The following is a 21,921-nucleotide window of genomic DNA, read 5'->3' as shown; positions in this document are numbered from 1 at the left end:
CAACGGACTTGTCGACGAGAAAAACAGAGGAAGAAGATCACACCAGCAGTGACTTCCTCGAGCAAGATTACTCCTCTGGTTCCATCGCACCTTTTGAAGGAGGAAGAGTCTGATGAGGAGGAGGATGACGACCCTTCGGGTACGCCAGTAGCCCATCGCAACTCCACGTGATATGTCAGGAGGATGATGATGAAGAGGGTTATGAAGAATATCACAGCCTCTCACAGCATCGTTACCAACAAGGACCTCAGGAGGAAATGGTCGCTATGCTATCCTCAATGATGGTGGACTTGCAGTACATGTTGGCAGATTATAAGAAGAGGTTTCCTCCGTCAGTAGTCCCTCAGGAAGTTCATCTTTCACGTCCCCATTCTATTCCACCTACTCCAGTCCGCAGCAGAGAATCGCTATGGGACACTACTCCACAGATGCCTTTGGTCCAACAGCACCAGGATCCTGTTACCACGGATGACCAGGACCATGAGGAGGGGGAGCTAACGGAGCCCCACAAAGAATGGGATGACTATCTAATCTCATCCCCACCATCACTCACTCAAGGGCCGGACGATTTTCCACCAGTGGATATTGGTGGATTCCACAACTTGATGGAAAGAGCTGCAAAAAGATTTCAGCTGCCTATAAAGACCACTCGGGCAGAATGTTTTCTTTATGACTTTAAAGAGCCTTATCAAAAATAAGTCAGATCCATACCAATCATTGACCATGTATGGAAGGAAGGTTTGCAGGTGATGGCAACCACAGCAACGGTTACACCTGTGCTCGCTAGGTTGGACAAGAAGTATAAGGCGCCTTCGGACGCTCCAGTGTGTTTCCTGGGCCATCATAAATCGGACTCTTTCACAGCCAGCACAACAAAAATTGAAGAACCAGTCAGCGCCTATTTCTGCACCTCCGTACATGGAGGGACTGCGCTTGGACAATGCAGGTAAAAGATTTTCCTCGATGTCAGCTCTCCTAGTCAGAGCAGCTAATGCCCTTGCCATTCTAGGCAGATATGACAGGCAGATGTGGTACGATATAGCGCCATATGTCGACCTCCTTCCGGAAGACAGTAAACGGGAGACGAAGAAGATTCTGCAGGAAGGTGAGTGGACTTCAGCTGAAGTCCTCGAGTGTGCCATGGACATAGCTACCACAGCCTTTCGTTCCCTAGGAGGAGCAGCAGTTTTACGGCGCCAGGGTTGGCTGAGGGCCACTGCCTTTAGACCGGAGGTCCAAAATAAGATTCTGGATCTACCTTTTTATGGGGAAGATTTGTTTGGACGTGTGGTGGATGAGACCCTTCAGAGTATTAAAAAGGACACTGATACGGCGAAGGCCTTGGGTACTTTGCAGTATCGTAAGGTGCCCTTTCGAGGCGCCCGTCGAAATGGACAACATCTTATAGAGGTGGATACAAACAAGGAAGATACACCTCCTATTCTTTCTCATCACTGCACTACTGGCAGCAATACGGCCAGAGGCGGTCTGGAAGCTACTCTAAGTCCGCTCCCAGAGGACGAGGAGGTCGTCCAGGTAAAGACAACAACAAAAGACAATGACAACCTTCAAACGCCAGATTTTTATCCTCCTACCCTGTCAAATGTTCCCCTGGGTGGAAGAGTAACTTATTATTTACGTCAGTGGCAGAGAATAACATCAGACAAATGGGTCCTCCACATAATAAAATTCGGACATACTCTAATATTTCTACGCTTAACTCCTCCCACACCACCTACGTATCAAGAAGTCAAACACCTATCTCAAATGCGTCGGGAGATTCAGGCAATGCTCCAAAAGGGTGCAATAGAACCGGTACCAAACTCCCTAAGAGGAAAAGGATTTTATTCCCGTTTCTTCTTGATCCAGTAGAATGCTCTCAAGTGGCGTCCGATCCTGGACCTACGGTCTCTAAATGCTCTCAAGAAACAGTCCTTCAGAATGGTGACCCTCCAGGATGTTTTGCTACTCTTAAACCAGGGAGATCAGATGACCTTCCTAGATTTACAGGATGCATATTTTCATATCCCCATCCATCCTTCCCACAGAAACTACCTTCGATTTACAGTGGCCAAAAACCATTACCAGTTCAAAGTGCTGCCATTCGGCCTCAAATCTGCCCCAGAATTTTTACAAAATGTTTAGCACCGGGGGCAGCTTATCTCCGAAGACAAAAACACCAAGTATTTCCATACCTAGACAACTGGTTGATAAAGGCTCCATCGCAGAAGGCGGCTCAAGCTTCAACTTCGGCTTGCATGGACTTGTTTGCAGATCTGGGTCTGACTTCACATGTAGAAAAATCGTCTCTTCAACCATCCAGAAGGATCACGTTTCTGGGTGCAATCCTAGATACGTCTCAAAACAAGGCATTCCCATCCATAAATTCATCCATTCTCCCAAAAAGTCTCTCACAAGAATTTCAAGCAAAAATCTTCACCCTGGTTCACCCCTAAATTAAGAGAGCTTAAACAGTTCTGTAGGAAAGCAGAAAGGAGATGGAGAACGAACTTCTCAGATGAAAAGAAACAGGACTACAGAGAGGCAATTAGGAGGTATATGGCAGAGATCAAAACTGCCCAAATTAACTTCTATGAGGAGAAAATCAACGCAACTGCTAACTCCCCATAAGAGATCTTTCGTAATACCAAATCTCTCCTCTGTGCCACATAAACCTCCTAACTCGGGCGAAGCCCCAGACCGGTGCAACAACCTAGCAGAATATTTCCATCACAAAATTCAGATGATCGGTCTACATTTCTCTCCCCACCAACCAGAGACAACACTTGACGGGACAACCACTGCACACTTAGAACCACACTGCTCCTTAGGAGAACTACCACTGCTAGATGCTGCATCCCTAGATACCCTCATCTCTAGAATGTGACTAATTCTTAATTCATCGCTGAATTTAAAGGAGTAAACCACAGCTACTCATGAAGCTTTGTGAACCAGAATACTTGCTGAATTGTGAGCAGGGAGCATCTTGGTTTGAAATTGGCACATTGGGTAACTCTAGCATTGGCTATAATTTTCCATCCTGAGCAAAGGTTGTTGTTTCTTTTTTGGGTTGCAGTACAGAAATATCAGTTGTACTATTGTTGCATGATCCAGTAAGTATCATCTACAATTTCAAATGGTTGATACTTCCACTGACCAATTGTTCTAATTACCCTTTCTGTTGTACAGTAAATTTTTGTATTTTATTGCTTTTTTCCCTAGGCCATCAAGTTCTAAAACAAAGCCATTAGGATCCCGCGATGTTTTGCCAAACAATCGACAACTTTATGAGATCATTTTAACATATAGTTTTCATCAGGTAAGTACAGTTATCATACAGCTAACAGAAAATGTTAATGAAAATTAAACAGTCTTTTTTTTCCTATCTCCTATTTACATTTTTAAATGGAAATAATTAATGGCCTGATTTAGTTTGGCAGACAGATTACTCCATTGCAGTGCCAACAGCCTACCCCGATGTAGAGTTTGGTAGACCTCCAGGATTACACCAACAGACTAAGATTTACCCTGTTGGTGTCAACCTTTCTCCAACAGGCCGAATATGGGCTGTCTGAGGAAAGCCATCTAACTTGACCCTCTGCCCCATTTAAAATGTGTGGTCAAATGACTTAAAAAAAAAAATGCTGTCCTTCCCTGCCAGAATTATCCTGGCAGGGAGGGACAGGTAAACATTTGTTTTTAAGTTACTTCCCCCTGCTATTCCCCCCCCCCCCCCCCCCCCCACACACACACACCCACCCACCATGAGAGAAAACTCCCATGTGTCAAGCCATTAGTTGGTTCGCCCACAGCAAACTCTCGCTTTTAGGGTTTGTTTTTCGGAATGAAATAAGTTTGATGTAGCATTTGGCAATAATAGACACAGACCAAACTTTGTAATGTATTTGTATACACAGTTGTGTCAGCGGTTCATACAAATCCAGAGAGCTTACGGCGCGTTTGGTAGTGAACTCTAAATTTGGAAGGCGAAGTAAAGGGAGGATGAAGGACATAAATCCTCTGCCACACTGCCTGCCTTTACTCAATACGCCAATGTCTAAATTGGTCTTTAAAAGTAATGTATGATAGTAACACATTCCTATGACTATTAAGAAAGCCTTCATTAGTCACATTTGGTTCATAGATTATTTTCCTGTAAAATGTTTACCTCACTCACCGCTTGCCAGATTTGACCTATTTCTCATTTCTGTTTAACTTTTGATTGCGTAATCAATTTTTTAATAGTAAAAATAATTGTGTTGAATGTTTGTTTATGATTGTTGCAAAAGGGCATTCTACTTTCAAGAGTAAATAGTAATATCGGTACTTAAAACTTCAGGCTAGCAAGTTTGCTTTTAATTTTTAGAGGGACTTTTTCAGACATAAAATGGTTAGTCTTTTGCATCTTATGCAAAACTGTTAACTGTTTGAATGGGTAATTCAGCTACTCTTTAGAGTCCATCCACTGAAAAGAAAAACGAATCCAGTGTTCTTTACAGCAGTCCTACCTCACCAATGAGGTTTCCAGAATGTCCGTTGGTTTGATAATGCTTGATTGGGTTTTTACACCTATTGTGACATTTTTCACTGGCTTCTTTTTTTCAATCCCTCCCTTCTGGTTTTTTTCTGCTACATCCTAAATGTAGTTTTGCTATCATATCCTTTTTTTTGGAAATGTAACTCTCCTGTTTAAATTGTAGGTCTGACCTATGCCCTTTTCCTTGTCCCGCTGAATTTGCCAAATAACATAGTTTGTAGGAAGGCACCCAGAGACCATGGAGGTGCTTATGGTTAAACAGTCTTTTTTTTTTTAAATAGCTCTGCCACAAGTTGATGAACACCCTGGCAGTGAAAGGGCTACACAGATATCACATAGTTGTGAATAGGCAGAAGGTAAAAAATTAATGTTTGAAGCATGTATGTCTGTAAATACACATACTTTGCATACTCCTGCCATCTAGTGTTGGGTCCGGATGTTATTTTTATTCGAAGAATTCTTCCGAGTCATGAGGTAAGGTGACTCCTCCTTCTGGTAATAGTGCTCATGGGCATTAACTCCATTGTTATATTGTTTTCTTTCCGCCATCAGTTTCGGACGTGTATTAGGGTGCTCCAATTGGAGACCGTTTTCGGGATCCTTTCGGTGCAAAATTCACTCCACACTCATCGGTATATGTTTAGAAAGCATTTTCCATCCCTCACGTATCGAAATTTGAAGACTTTCACCAATTCTGGTCAGAACACTCAACTGCGGCCTTTGGCCATAATCCATCTGGATTAAGTTACACTCTATACCAGCTCCATCGAAGATCATGCCGATGGAACGGACTCAGTTTCAGTTCTGCACTTAGTGTCACTCTGAGTACCCATGCATCGAACTTCACAAAGTCTGCTATCTGTGCTTGTTGCCAGAGCACATAGAAGAAGACTCTAAAGCCTGTCTGTTTCGATCTAAGAAGACCTTGCAGGACTGTCTGGCTTGACGCAGAGAGATGCAGATGTAGAGGGAGAACATAGTACATACTACCAATATCTTCGACCAAGAAGATATCGAACAGGGAGAGGAAGAAATGGATGAGTCAGCAGCCGAAGAAGGGGGGCCTTTTACATTCAAGTTTCAGACTCCGAACTAGAATCGATTTGGAGTCCAATGTTCGGTCAAGGTGCATTGGGTACCCAAACACCTCACCTGCCCACACAAAAACAGTCAATTCTTCTACAGCAAAAGGCTTCTGGGCCACCACTGCCATCCGGCAATGGTACGCACAGAGAATCAGCTTTGAAAACTTGCCCTCGGGCTCAGTACCGAAAGCACAGACAAAGCCTACCGGCTTCACTCCGAGCTGAGACAACACCTCTTCGGCTCCTAAACATTTGGCACCGAAAGAGAAAACAACTTGGGTTCTGAAAACGTTGGCCTCGAAACAAAAACCTGCTCCTACAACAATCCTGGAGCCAATTTTATAAACTATGCAAGAAAGTCTTGATTCAAAGCAAAAGAAAATGCACATTAATCTGGTGACTGGACACGTTTTAACAAAACCTGCATCAGTAACATCTTCCAAAAGGAAAACCTCTTTCCAACAGGACATTAATGAGAAAATACCTTTAAAAAAGAAAAAGGACCCCCATTTCTCCTTCTTCTCCAGTACCACATACACCTGTACATTCTGTACCTCATTCCCCTCGAGACCTTAATATCACACCTCCGGGTTCTCCTCACACAAATCCAGACATAGATTTTGGGGGTGATTAAAATAATCCAGCTCCACCAGACCCCTGGCAGGATTATGATCTAATCAAGACACAGATCCTGAAACCATCACCTTCAGAAAACACCTCATACCAAGAGCTTATAGCTAGAGCAGCTGCATATCATGGGTCGCTTAACACAAAGATGCCTTGGAAGAAGACTTTTTATTTGATACATTAGGAAATACACACAGAACGTCTCAGTCTCTTTCCATGTTAAAAAATATTATACGTGATGCAGACTATATTTTTAAAGACCTGCACATGCACACATTTTTACACTTGGGGTGAACAAAAAGTATAAACCACCACCATCTGACCCAATTTTTTTTATTAGAGGTCAGCTTCCACCAGACTCGTTAGTTGTGTCTAATGCTCTTAAAGAAGCAAACTCACAAACCACAGGTGATGCCCCACCATCTGACAAGAAGTCAAAACTCATAGATGCCTCCGACAGAAGAGTTGCTGCACAATAAGCCAGTCATTGGCCGATAGCCAATATACAGGGTTTTCTTGCCAGAAATGACGGAGCTCACTGGGATGAGATGAGGTAATTAGGGTTCGGAGTTAGTGCAGTAGGTGAAATTAATTTCCAACTCCTCCAAAAGGTGTGCACTAGTTGCTGCTGCATTATTAAATTCCCTTTCGATAAACAGCATCTCATCTGCCCACAAGGGGATGAGGCCTTGGAGAGGATGAAAATAGATACAGAAGAGGATACATTCATGGGAGCACTTCAGACACACAGCGGTAGAGGCTCCTTTTGTCGCTCATTTTACAGAGGAGGTTCAAAGACCACTTCCACAGAAGCCTCCACATCCTCATACAGGACACCAGTTCAAACCTGTCCATCCAGACGATTTAACAGTGGCAACTATAGGGGGTAAAAACTCCAAAGGTCGGGTAAAGGCCCACCAACCTGTACCTCCCAATCTGGAAACAAACAGTGACTCCATAATCATTCCCTTCTGATCATTCTACACCTGTCAGGGGTTGACGACAGCAGTTTCTTCCTACTTGACAATTCATAGCGTCAGATAAGTGGGTGTTGGAAATTATTCAACATGGTTATTGCCTGGAGCTCACCAGCATTCCCCCCAATATTCTACCTCACACCCACAGGCTTGGTCTAGAACATCAACAACTTCTCAAACAGGAAGTACAAGCTCTATTAACCCTTTCGATGCTGATGACGAGCTCAGCTCACCATGATGCACGTTGAGCTGTGCTGATGACGAGCTGAGCTCGTCATGAATAATGTAAAATATGAATTTCCAGCACAGGACGGGAAAACTGCTAGCAGCCAAGGTGTTAAGGAAAGGATTTTTAGAGCCAGTTCCAATCCAACATCAAAAATCAGGGCTTTACTCCCTGTACTTTGCAATTCCCAAAAAGGATAAATCTCTGCGGCCTATTTTAGATTTAAGGCCCTTAAACCACTATAAACCATTACATACTGTCAGAACACTTCCATATGGTCACCCATCTACAAGTACTTCCACAGCAGTGCGACTTCATGTCAGCACTAGACTTAAGACACATATTTTCACATCCCTTCTTCACACAGCAAATCGCAAATATCTCAGATATGTCATAGCAGGAAAGTCCTATCAATTCAAAGTCTTTCCATTCGGAGTCAGTACTGCACCCAGAGTGTTCACCAACTGCTTAGCAGTGATAGCAGCCAATCTAAGAAGACAACAAATGTATGTCTTCCCATAACTAGACGATTAGCTTATCAAAGCCAACATACACCATCTGTGTCATCAATACGCTCACACTACCATAAATCTTCCACATCAGCTGGGATTCACAATCCATGCTCAAAAATCCCATCTTCAATTCTCACAACCGCAACCATATCTAGGAGCTATGTGCAGGACTCACAGGCCTAGCCTATCCAAATACAGCCATAATTCAACATTTTCAGACGCTGCTACCACAATTTCAACCCAATAAGTATTTAACAGTCAAAATGTTCGTGTGTCTTCTAGTGATGATGGCATCATGCATTGCCATAGTGCCTCATGCAATACTCCACATGCGTCCTCTACATGAATGTTTAGCATGACAGTTGACTGAATCACAGGGTCAGCTACATGATCTAGTGCTCATAGACAGCCGCACTCGTCACTCTCCGCAGTGGTGAAACTCACAAAACCTACTAATAGGGCAGCCGTTCATCGACCCTGTTCCACGGGTCAAGCTAACAGCAGATGCATCCCTCGCATTCAGGGGTGCTCATCTACAATATCTAACAGTTCAGGGTCTTTGGAACACCAGACACCAAAACCTCCACATCAACATCCTAGAGCTTCAAGCTGTTCACCTAGCGTTGAAAGTGTTTCTACCTCGCCTACAAGGTAAGGTTGTCCTAGCCCGGACAGACAATATGACCGCCATGTACTTTGTACAAAACGGATGGGGGGGGGCACACTCTCTGCAGCTGTCCCGTCTCTCTGACCATTTGTCATTGGGCAATACATCAATAAATTAATCTGTTAGCGGAACACCTCCCGGAAAGTGAAAACCACTTTGACTACCTCCTCAGCAGAATGTGGCAACAAATCCATGAGTGGGAACTCTACCCTCTATTCCTCCTCCCATACCTCCAAAAGTGGGGTTTCCACAAATAGACCTCTTTGCGACAGCAGAGAATGCAAAATGCCCACTCTTCGCCTCCAGATTCCCACACCCTCTATCCAAAGGCAATGCCCTATGAATGAATTGGTCAGGAATATTAGCCTACATTTTTCCGCTTCTCCTTCTTCATTTCTGGTTTGGAAACTCAGGCAGACGTCTCTCACCCTCATTCTGGTAGCTCCCACATAGGCTTGTCAACCATGATTCACCACACTACTTGCACTTTCAGTAGTTACACATGGGAAGCTTCACCTCAACCCAAACCTTCTCACTCAGAACCATAGCGAAATTGGACACCTAAAGGAGGTAAACCTAGCAGTTTGGCTCCTAAAGTCAGAGCTTAGATATCTAAACCTGCCAGCAGAATGCATGACCATTCTTAAGGAGGCACGTAAAGCTATCACTAGAGCTTGCTGTGTAGCTAAATGGAAAAGATCTGTTATTCATTGTAATAACCAAAAGATTGATCCACTTAATCCATCTATAACAAAGCATTATTTATTACCTCTTGCTTTTACTCTGCTCAGGCCTTGCTTACACTTCCATACATCTACATCTTGCAGCAGTGGCTGCCTATCTTCAAAATAGAGAACACTTTTCTTTGTTCAGAGTGTTAGACTGTAGGTTTCCACCTCTGCCTGTGACCCCTGCAAGACTAAATTACATTGCCACACCAAGTCAACATGGCAGGCGGATTGCAACACTCAGCCCCTGAACACTCAGTCACTGAACAATGGGACTCTGATATGGTGTGCAAACAGGCCTCGAGTGGGAAGGCTGAGAGCAGTACATGGACAATCCCCACTTGATATGGTGTGTAAACTGGCCTTGAGTGGGATGGCTGAGAACGATGCATGGACAAATACTCACCTGATATGGTGAGCAAACTGGGCCTTGAGTGGGGATGCTGAGAACGGTGCGTGAATAATGTTTAACTGAGAGGTTGACTTCGCCGTCTAGCTGGGCGGGGCTTACGCTTTTAATTATATAAGATTGTGAGCTGAGGAGTTAAGCAGCAGCCTCCGTAGAATTGTCTGAGGACCATTCTGGTACTCTGTATAACTAGAGTTACTGCTGAAATAAACGTCCTTCTTCCTTCACCTGATGTCCCGCATCTCTGATTTGGTAATTACGGGTCCTCTGAGACGTCCAGGTGAACCTGAAGATTTTAGATGAGCCCTGCACCACTGACTCCACCCTTCCTTGAATAGGGGTCTTTGGGGGTCGGTTCTTCAAATGGCGCCCAATGTGGGTCTCCAACAGAAGTCTGTGTCAAGCCCAGTGGTCGTGAGGAGTCCGCGGCGTGAATTCTGAAGGAGGCGCCCCACACAGAGAAGACTGGTTTTCTTCGTGGACCTGAGGTTTTCGGGCGTGTACCTCCTCCCTCTATTCGGGCTCAGTGACTGCGGCCCTGATTGGAGCCCCTGTTTCGGTTTCTTGGTGATTGAGACGCGGACCCCGACTGAGAGGAAGAACGATAAGTCAGGTAAGGGTGGGCTCGATACCGACCGCTTACAACAGTTTGTTTTGTTTAGGCATATTCGATCTTTGCAAAGACTGAAGCCAGTGGGTAAAAGCGGGTTTTTGCTTTACTAATATTGGATAGATGGGTAATCGACCTTTTCACTTAAATATTTTTGGTACCCACTGACGATTGTTTTATAAGTATTTGATCATGCCCGGGTTTAGTAAACTATGGAAATGCTGTTGTTGTTGCACACAGGACTCCCTCTTGGAGGAATCCTGTCCGGTTCCCCCAATAATAGAGACTCTGAATTTTGAAGTATATACCAAGTATTGGATAGGACCAATCGTGTGGAATTCATTATGGCACAAATATACAAAAAGTAGTGGAGAATTACAATGGCCATTACTTGGCACTTTTGATCAGAGAAGTTTAGCCATATTAGAAAAAAACCTATTAAAGAGAAAAGTTTGACCAGCCATGTTTGAGGCATTACGCACTTGGCAGAAAGAAACAAAACAGAAACAGATCGAAGAAGAAAAAGATGCAAGGCGCCACAGAAATAAATCTTACACAGAAAGCCCAAACATACGATAAAGAAAAGGTTGTGAAAGATATAGAAGCGGAGGAAAGGAGTCTGGTTGCAAACGGAAGGATGCTATCCTACTCGAGACAGCCTAAAGAGAGAGGAAGCCGATGAAAGTGACCCTTTAATGTCATCCATGTTGGAAGGCAGGCTGCCCCCACCTTATGTTCCCACGCCTCGAGTATACCCCACCCTTCCCCAGCAAGATGCAAATGCAGGTGCGGTTGGAGGGGTACCAGCTACTGCTCCTGTCCAAGCCTAGATACAGGTCCATGACCCACCTCCTCCTCCTCCTCCTCCACCAACCCCATTGGTACCGCCACCAATTACCCCTACCCAGCATACGCTTCCTCCCCCGGTAACGGTTACACCCGCCGCAATGGGAAATATAGCGGCCTGGGTAGAAAGTGATCTTTATGCCTCAGGAAGAAGTGTATGGTCCGCCCGTAGGCTTAGATGCAGACAGTTGAGACATACATTTGAGAATACTGAAGAACATGAAATGATCGATTGGCAAATCCACCGATGGATGGACAGCCCTGAGTATTCTGCCAATGACATCTGGCACGTAATAGCTCAATGGGACGCATTGGTTCAGACCAATGCTTTCCTGGACATGTGCACCTTGCTACAAGAGATATGGGATGACCTGACCAGTGAGGATGCCCCGGACCAAATACAAACCATGTATCAAAATGTCCGCATTGGTGATGTCCAGGGCGATCAACTAATATGAGTGTGTGGTCACCCTGTGCACCTTTAGAGATAAAGTATATGGTTCTGACCTCAATCGGAGACTCCGTCTTTGCAAACACCTGCGCCAACTCCCCATAAGGAAGTGCCACCTGTTTTTCATCCAGGTGCAGATGCGGTTGTAGGAGATGCTACAGTTACCCCCCTATTCTCGCTAGACCAGCCATACTGCCACTTTATGCACAAATGTGGGTACATACGCCTTGGAAAAGATCCGAGGTCTTTCAAATTAAGGCTCAATTTCCTGATCCTAGAAAAAATCTGGTAGCCTATTATATGGAAGTTACGCAAACAGCACGATCCTGTATTATGACTTTGGATGATATAGTCATGTTTTTCGGTACAATTACACCTAATGATGTATGGTCACAGATGCGCAATCAGGAACATGCCGAGCTCGGAAACACCTGGGATGAAATAAAAAATTTGGACAAGGAAAGGAAGGGAGGCGAGAAACCAAATGAACGAATATTAGGTCTTCCATGTCGCATTATCACCCATATGCAGACCATGATACCCCCTCGTAAGGTTAATTGAGATAAATTTGCTGCTTGCCAACAAAAGAAAGATGAGGCAGTTTCAGATTTTTACACTAAATTCGAAAGCACTTTCCAAGACTTCAGTGGTCAGGACACCTCCACTGAAGGAGGCCTGCGGTTATTTGTAGACCGTTTTGTAACTAATCTGCACACAGACATATCCACTAAGCTTAAAGCAGCCGAATGTTCTTGGCCTGCAGCTTCTGCAGCCGCCATTTTGACTATGGCCCAATACTATGAAAGTAGAGATAATGAGGACAAAAAAGGTAGAGAAGAAAAATTAGGAAGTGAAAACAAAAGTACTATTACAGTAAGCATATCCGCAACAACCTAGAGGAAGAAATGGGCCCCGATTTCAATTCCCTGCCCCCAGACAGCCCCAGCAACAGATGAGAACGCTATTAGGTCCCTATACTGTGAACACACCTCTTGTACTGACATCTATGTGTGGAGAGAATTTGATGGGTTTAAACTTGCTTAAAAAAGTTACATGCCACAATACATTGCTCCCCTGATGGTGTATATATTACTATGGGCCCGAAGGCAGTCTCTCACCAAATGTTGGTCAAAGAGGGTTCCCTGCCACCCGAGTTACTTGATATTTCTGTATCACTTTGGGCATCTAGTGATACTGATGTGGGACTTTTGCAGATATCTCCCTATTCTATTCAGATGAAGGAAAATGTTGTCCTACCCAGAATACCTCAATATAAGATACCTCATGCTGGCGAGAAGGCTCTTCTCTCCGTCATCCAGGACTTAAAGAAAAAGGGTGTAGTATAGGAGAGTAGAGGGAATGTATGTAATAGCTCCATACTTCCTGTGCTCAAGAATCCTTGGATCCGTCACAACCCGATATTTATTATTTTGTGATTGTCCTTAGGGAAATAAACAAAATAGTGGTTCCCCATTTTCCCATGTTCCCTGACATTACTGCACTCCATACCATGATTCCATCCTCTGCCACACACATTTCCAGTCATAGACTTAAAGAAGGCATTTTTTAGTATTCCCATACACCCAGATAGCAGATAACTTTTCGGATTCTCCATCGGTGGCCAAAGCTTCCGCTTCTGTCGCGCTCCCCAGGGGTACACTGAGAGCCCTAGTATCTATAGTCAGGCCTTGAAAACCCAATTAGACACCCTGGTGCTTACCCCTGGTACTACCCTCGTTTAATATGTGGATGATCTGTTAATAGCCTCTGACTCTGAACAAGCATGTAAGGAGGGCACAAAGGAACTTCTGTTACATCTCTTAGCATATAAACACAAAGTTTATTTGAAGAAATTTTGGTATTGTTGACAGGAAGTGACCTATTTAGGTCATCTCCTATCATAGGAGGGTAGACGCCTTACACCTGAACGCATTCTTGCCATTAGCAAAATGCCATGTCCCAAGACTCAGAAGGATGTTAGAGCCTTTATAGGCATCATCTCATATTGTCGCCAATGGATACCAAACTTTTCCCTATTAATCAAACCCTTATTGGCCCTCACTACCAAAGATATCCCTATACCACTCCCTTGGACACCTGAGTGTCAGCAGTCTTTTTTAGCTCTGAAACAAGCACTGTGCTCAGCTCCAGTTTTGGGTACCCCATGTTATCAGAAGCCCTTCCACCTTTATGCTTGTGAGCGTGATGGGTGTGCTTTATCTGTATTAACTCAAATACTTGGAGGCAAGCACCGCCCTTGTGCATATTTTTCTGCTGTCCTTGACCCAGTGGCCCGGGCCCTTCCCAGTTGCTTGCGTGTAGTTGCAGCGGTAGCCTTAGCTATTCGTCAATCAGCTGGCCTTGTGCTGGACCATACCTTAACAGTCATGGTTCAGCACGCAGTGGACACCCTTTTGAACAAAACAAAAACACAACACTTGAATAGTGCACGACTGACATGTTATGAATTGACACTACTAGCCAGTCACATTACTAGATGTACTACACTCAATCCTGCTACACTTCTACCCATTCCTTCAGGAAATGTTCAAGAAGACCCTATGATTGCATTATACGTACTGAGGAAGAAATTAAGGGAAGAATAGATTTGACTGACGTACCCCTGAAAGAAACTCAAGAACATTGTATGTAGATGGCTCATGTTTTAAACTTGCTGATGGAACAACTACCACTGCATATGCTATCACCACTCTCCAGACAGTAGTAGAGAGTAAAAAAATACCATACCAGTCAGCCCAAGCTGCTGAATTAATGGTCCTGACTAGAGCCTGTGAGTTAAGTGATAGGCTAGATGTTAATATATATACTGACAGCCAATACGCATTGTGCGCAACTTTGGACGCCTGTGGGCTAATCGGACTTTCCTTACTTCACGCGAAACTAGAATACAACATGGGCCCTTATACACAGGTTACTGACAGCTTTGGCACATCCTCGGACCATGGCCATTGTTAAGTGTAGCGCCCATAAAAAGGTGACTGACGATGTTGACAGAGTCAATGCCTTTGCTGACCAAACAGCCAAAGAGATCCCACGAGATATGTCGAACAGAATGTATGTAGCAGGTCCAGCACAATGAGTTCCTGGAGGAGGGATGTGTGAAAATACAACGGAAAGTGGAAAGGAGATACAGGCCGAAGCAACGATAGAGGAATTGGCGGTATGGGAGGAGAGTACAGCAAGTTTAGATGAAACTGGATGTTGGACTGATTTATCGGGACATCAGAGATGGATGCTCCCCAATGCCTATGTCCTTCCAGTAGTAACAATGGCGCATGGTCCAGCCCACATTAGCAAACAAGGGATCTGTAAACTTTTATCCCCTGTCTGGCTCAATGACAATATCCCTTACACAGCTGAACAGTTAGTTAAAACGTGCATGGTTTGCATGATGCATAACCCAGGGAAAGGCACTCCAAAACCTGCGGGCAATTTTGCACCACCTTCCCATCCCTTTGAAGTACTCCAGATGGACTTCATTGAATTAGAACGTTGTAACAATCTACGGTATGCACTGGTGGTGGTCTGCGCCTTCAGTAAATGGGTTGAGGCGTACCCCACCAAAGATTGCACTGCCCTCACCACTGCTAAAGTATTGATCAAGGAATATTTCCCTCGATTCGTGATTCCTAGGATCATTTGGAGTGACACCGGAAGTCATTTTATTGCTCAGATCGTACAGAAGGCGCTTGAGGGATTAGGCATCAAGCAAACGTTTCACCCTGCTAATCACCCCCAGTTTGCAGGATTGGTAGAGAAATATAATGTAGCACTAAATTTAAAGCTAGCAAAGATACAGGCTATTACTGGACTGAAATGGCCAGATGCCCTTCCCCTAGTCCTACTGTCCACTAGAGCTACCGCCCATTCCCGTACTGGACTTTCTCCATACGAGATAGTGTTTGGACGACCAGCAAATATCTTGGGGGTACAGAGACCTAAGAAATATTCTGAAATTGAATACCCCCTGCTTCTTGACTATTTGAATGAATTAACTAACAATTTACGTTCTATACACCAACAGTCAGTGACATCCTGCCCCCCAAACCCAACAGCCCAGGTCACCCCATCCAGCCAGGCGATTGGGTACTCATCCGAAACTTCCAGAGGAAAAAGAACTTGGAGCCCAGCTGGACGGAACCACAACAGGCCCTTTTGGCCACCACGATAGCTGTGAAAGTCGCTGGGAAAAAGAACTGGATCCACGCAGTACACTGCAAAAGAGTGCCATTGCCCTATGACCAGTGGGTAAGAGAAGGAAAAGGGGATTTTGAGTGCGAAAAAGGACCCAGGTTCATTCCATTTAGTGATGCCAGACTGACCTGGACAAGCACAGAGGAAGAAGATAACTATGTCCTGAGAGAAGCAACCCCAGCTGAAGTACTGGCACTCGCAGAACTCTTGTTCTCTGATCACACAGTCCCCAGGTCTGCCAGATACAAACTTTGACCCAAAATAAAGGACTAAGAAAAAGGTTCTCTACCCTCTATCCTGCCGGACCTGACACTCGCTGCAGGACTGTGATACTTGCCGGCGGAGAGATCTGCCCGATGCAGCAGACCAGAGTGTGTCAATAGGACTGCTGGAATCACTGTCGGGTGAAGCAACCACCAATCACAGGCAGCAACTAGGGAGGGCCGGTCAAGATATGATGGGGAGACAAGTCCGCACTGTGAAAGAAATAATAAAGAGTTGGACCACGAAAAAAAACCCGGAGACTTGATGTGATACTTGGGAGAAAAAAAAACGTTGATATTATTCCTATTGACTATGCTGATATTCCTACTTTCTAGTGGAGGATATGTTTTACATCAATTTCTGATTCCCCAGCTGGTTCCCACTCCTACCCCAGCGGAACACCGACACGTGACCTTGCCAGACCACACACTAAGTCGACTAACTGAATTTCACAACAATACCTTTGTTCAATTACTCTACCAGCATCAGATGGCTATGAATGTGACCAACTACTGTGTGTGCGTCCTCATTCCATACTCGGCCAGTAGAGCTGTAACGTTCCTCCAGCTGCCATTTTTGTACAATGGCTCTTGCAGTGCCTGGTAGGAACTCAATAATGTTCGTGCATACAACACCTTTGCAGGCACCACTGGCTCCACTCAGCTCAGAACTAGTCTGTTTTCTCTATGCTGACCGAATGAGAGTACGATCTATGGCAATAACAAGGAGCTGGAAAAAGACTGTGATTATGCAACAAATACACGTTGTGGTCCTATTTTCGCCACACTAACCATGCCAATGTGGTCACCGCTCCCATCGCCGTCTACAGACATCAAGCTCCATTCTGTTTTCAAGGGGCAGGTACCACACTCGTGGGAAGAAGCAGCTGCTCAACAGTGGTTAAGTTGAATACTACCTATGCCCCTCTGGTGACAGCCGCCCCAAACTCATACTTCATATGTGGGGAAAAAGGGTACACCTGGCTCCCTGAGGGCTGGAGAGGGATGTGCTTTGTGGCCTTTATCATCCCGCCCATATATAGTGCTGGTTCGATGCACCATTTCCAGAAGAGAGCAGCAGCGGTGTACCAGACTTACACTACTGGATAGGTATTATCGGACATGGCTAAAGGGTGGTTGCCTTTCTGGGGTCCCATGATGAATAGTGGGTCAATCGGACACCTGACCCGAGTGGTCGAAGCTACCATCAACGTGACGGTTGGGGCCCTGAGTAATATCACTGCAGAACTCCAAGCAAACCGCCTTGTTACACTTCAGAGCAGACTTGTGCTGGATATCATCCTCGCAGATCGCAGAGGAGTATGCAAATTGATCGGTACCAGCTGCTGTATATATGTGTGTGTGTGTATATATATATATATATATATATATATATATATATATATATATATCCGAATAAACTCCAAGTTATAACGCACTCTCAGAAGCCAGGATCGAACACAGTGTTACTTTATTGCTGTTACGCGTTTCGGAAGCTTTTGCTCCCTTGCTCACACAACAATCCATCAGCTCTCCACCATTTACACACACAGTTCGTGCTGGCTATAGAAACAGGACTGCACATTTCATTTTGGCTGACATCTTGGAGTGTGCTCATGTTACATTATTACTTTACTCCTGATGTTTTACTTTCTTGATCATTATCTCAGTTAAGTACATTTACTTTTCTCTATTGTTCTCATTCTTTCGCCACAGTGGCTGAATGCGCTAGTATGTCTCGTTACCCCTCTTCTTTCGCCTAGTGGCTAATTAAGGGTCCAATGTCTCTGGGGAGTGCTGGTAAAAACATTAAGTGAAAAAAACGTGAACTTAAGTGAATAAATCATTACATTACTGAGTGACGGAATCTTCTACTCTATCTTGTCGTGAGTTCTTCAGGTGACAGGTTCAATTGCTCGTGAAGTGCACGTGCTCCCTACTCTGAGCGTCTTGATTCTACCTGTTAGAGTAAAACAAACGTATAATTATAATTGTGCTACAATTATGGTTAAAAACATATGTACAATTACAAGCTTTTCTTGATACCAATAGAAGAGAACCTTTTAAACATGATAACCCTTAGACATTTCAAATACCATTAAGTCATGCAATTATAGTGCCTTCCACTAGATACAGTGTTATTACTTCATAATCAGGTTTAGGAATCGTACAGGTGTACTGCTAGCTCTTCATGGTCATTATGCCCATTTGGCTGTGTCGTTTCTAATTCCAGGATCCATTTGGATTCCTTCTTTCTCAGCTGTACCTCTCTGTTACCCCTCTTTGGTTCAGGTTCACCTGTTCTATTGCAAAGTATGTTAATAAGTTGCAATTAGATTGGTGGTATTGGGCAAAGTGTCTCGCAACAGGGTATTGGGAATCCCTGTTAGTGATTGCCCTCAGGTGCTGCATAACTCTATTCTTGGCTATTGCTGTAGTACTGCCTACATACCTTTTCTTGCACGGACACTCAAGCACATATACTACATGTGTTGAGCTACATATCTGAAAGAAACACGTTAGTGTTAGATTCCTTACCTTAGAATATCCCCAGGCGTCAGTCTGGATCCGGAAACTTTTGCGTAGCAGTACCCCTGCGCGTCGGTAGGCGTCGTCTGCAGGCGTCCCCTGCGGCTCCGCGTCCGTCGTCGGCGTCGTGCGCCGTGATGACGTCGCTGGAGTACATAGACGCCGCCTCCGCGCGCTGACGTCAGTTCTTCTTTTTTCCGCGCCAGTGGACGCAGATCTGAAGAGCAGTACTCCGGTCTTTGACCAAGTTTTTCAATTGTTTTTTCCTCCTACGGTGCCTGATAGGATGCCTGGGTTTAAGAATTGCGATGACTGTGAGCGCACGATGTCGGTCACAGACCATCACCGCCTCTGCCTCCGGTGTCTGGGCCCTGACCACGACGTGGACTCCTGCGTCGACTGCCGGGCCCTTACCAACAAGGCTAGGCGGGAGCGGTCCCGCAAGCTGCTGGAGCTCCGGGTGTCGGCCCCACGTCGGGACCGAGAGCGGTCCCGGTCCGGCCGGAGGTCGAGAGAGCGTTCGAGGGAGCGGTCGCGGAGCCGCGCCGGGCGCTCCGGAAGTCGACACCACTCGTCAGGCTCGTCAGGTAAGAAGCACAAGAAGTCGGGGCGTCGTCATCGTACCCCCGACTCCCCCCGACGCTCGCGCGATGCGGCCGGGGGCTCGGGTGACCCCAACCCCGCGGCTCCGCGAGAGTCGCCGGCGCGGCCTGCCTCATACCCTCCGGTCCCTGGGCATGGCGCGACGCCTGAGGAGATCGAGGCGTTCCTCATGGCCATGAGGGCGCTCGCTTCTCCGACGGGGCCTACGGCGCCTTCGGGCCCAGTGCTACCGTCTGGGGGCCCTAGCGGTTCGGGTGTCCCTGCCTCGGCGCCGTCGGGTGCTCCGGCCCCGGCGCCGCCGACGGCTCCGACCCCGGCGCCGCAGGGGCCTTCGGGATCGACGCCGGCTGGTCTTCCGGCCTCCCCGGCGCCGTTGCCATCGGGGTTACCCCCGACGCCGCCCCCGCGCGGCGCCGGTTCTCCACTGCCGGTTCCGGACGGCGGTGGGGTTCCGACGCCGGCTCCGGGCGGCGCCGTCCCCTTACCTTCTCCGACGCCGGACGCGGCGCCGGACGGGCGTCGCACGACGCCGGTCCCGGCGCCGATGGGGCCCATGAACCCCGAGGAGCCGGTCTTCATCATTGACTCCGAATACGGAGAGGATGAGGAGTACGGTGAAGGTTGGGAGGGGTCCGAGGACCCTCTGGCTCGCGAGTGCCAGTATGACCCGGACTGGACAGGTGACTTGGGGGATGCCAGTGGTTTGGACGACTCTCCTAACCCTGGTTTGATCTCTCCTCCAACCGTGGCATCGGTGGAGGGAGCTGCCTATTCTGTGGTGCTGATGAGGGCTGCCAAGGCCTTACACCTTGAGCTCCCCGTCGCGGCCGTGAGGCCTAACATCCTCACCGAGGTCTTCAAACCGCAGTCATGCCCACTGGAGCCACTGCTGCCGTTTAATGAAGCCTTGTCTGACGTTCTGTTGGGCACGTGGTCCAGGCCCGCTTCAGGTGCGCCTGTTGATCGGAACGTGGCCAGGCGCCACCGTCCTTGTCCGGACGACCCCAAGTACCTGTCTACCCACCCCACTCCTGAGAGTCTGGTGATCCAGGCCTCGACCTCCCAGTCCGCATTCCCGTCGGCCCCGCCCGACCGGGAATCCAAGAGGTATGACCAGTTTGGCAAAAAGGTCTTCTCGTCCATTAGTTTGGGCCTGCGGTCTTGCAACACCGCCTGCCTCTTGGGCCGCTACACCCACTCTGTGTGGGATACGGTCGCGGAGCTGCTGCCAGAATGCCCCATGGAGGTGCGGGCAAAGCTCGGTCAGGCTGTGGCTGAAGGCCGAGATGCAGCGAAATATTCAATTCGGTGTGGTCTTGATACGACCGACTCGCTGGGCAGAGCTATGTCTACGACGGTGGCGATTCGTCGCCACGCCTGGCTGAGATCCGCCAATTTTTCGGCTGATGTCCAGAATACCCTGATGGACATGCCGTTTGATGGCTGTCACCTGTTCGGTGACAAAGCGGACCACGCGCTGGAACGCTTCAAGGACTCCAGGGTCACGGCCAAGTCCTTGGGTCTCTCGACCCAGCGTCAGCAACCGGGTTCGTTTCGTCCCTTTCGTGGCCAAGGAAGGGGCGCCCCCACACGTGCTGCCAGCCACGCGCCGCAACAATCTTTCCAACGCGGTGGCGGCCGTGGAAACCGCCGTGGTGGCGGTCGGGGACAACGGCGGGGTCAGACCACACCCTCCCCCGCAGCATCTACCCCAAAATCCTCCTAGTCCGTGCTTTCGGCCCCATGTGACGCCAGTGGGTGGCAGGGTTCGCCATCACCACGCTCACTGGCGCACGATCACTTCGGACGGGTGGGTGCTGCAAATCGTCCGAAGGGGCTACTCCCTCCCCTTCGAGACCTCTCCTCCAGCCATGCCACCGCAGAACCACCGTGTGTCGGGGGACCACTTGACACTTCTGCAGGAGGAAGTTACGGCCCTCTTGGCCAAGGGGGCCATCGAGCGCGTTCCTGGGCCAGAAGTAGGGCGTGGTTGTTATTCCCACTACTTTCTGGTGCCCAAGAAGGACAAGGGGGGCCTACGTCCTATCTTGGATCTAAGGAACGTCAACGGCTTCCTCCGGAAGGAGAAGTTCAAGATGTTGACGTTAGCTCAGGTCTTGGCTGCTCTAGACCCACAAGACTGGATGGTAGCGTTGGACTTGCAGGACGCCTATTTCCACATCCCCGTCCTGCCGGCCCACCGGCGTTACCTGCGGTTCACGGTAGGCCAGGAGCATTTTCAGTTTATCGTGCTCCCCTTCGGCCTTACCAGCGCCCCACGGGTGTTCACAAAGGTGATGGCGGTGGTCGCAGCCCATCTGCGCAGGTTGGGGGTTTCAGTCTTCCCCTACCTAGACGACTGGTTGTTGAAGGCGGGCTCGCCCCAGACAGTCGTCCACCACCTTCAGATGACGGCAGACCTCTTGCACGACCTGGGGTTCTCCATCAATGTGCCGAAATCACACCTGTGTCCCTCTCAAAAGCTCCTCTTCATCGGAGCGGTTCTGGACTCGGCGCAGTTTCGGGTTTATCCTCCGGAACGGCGGGTTCGGGATATTCAGGCTTTGATTCCCATCTTTCAGCCGCTATCCCGGGTTTCGGTCAGGTTGACGCTGCGGCTGCTGGGACTGATGGCT

General features: G+C 47.2%; 1 protein-coding gene across 4 annotated transcripts in view; it reads left to right on the top strand.

The window, feature by feature from the left end:
• Positions 1-21,921, top strand: part of TPP2 (tripeptidyl peptidase 2) — a 656,253-nt gene that overhangs the window by 399,611 nt on the left and 234,721 nt on the right. For all 4 annotated transcript variants that reach the window (XM_086934242.1, XM_086934243.1, XM_086934239.1 and 1 more), the window contains exon 20: positions 3,223-3,319. In XM_086934242.1, coding sequence (XP_086790368.1) covers positions 3,223-3,319 — 97 coding nt within the window. The remainder of the gene's footprint in view (positions 1-3,222; positions 3,320-21,921) is intronic.

The sequence above is a fragment of the Lissotriton vulgaris genome, chromosome 8, assembly GCF_964263255.1.
Source record: "Lissotriton vulgaris chromosome 8, aLisVul1.2, whole genome shotgun sequence".
Taxonomy (NCBI): Eukaryota; Metazoa; Chordata; class Amphibia; order Caudata; family Salamandridae; genus Lissotriton; species Lissotriton vulgaris.
Note: the sequence above shows the minus strand (reverse complement) of the source record. Positions and strands in the feature narration are given on the sequence as shown.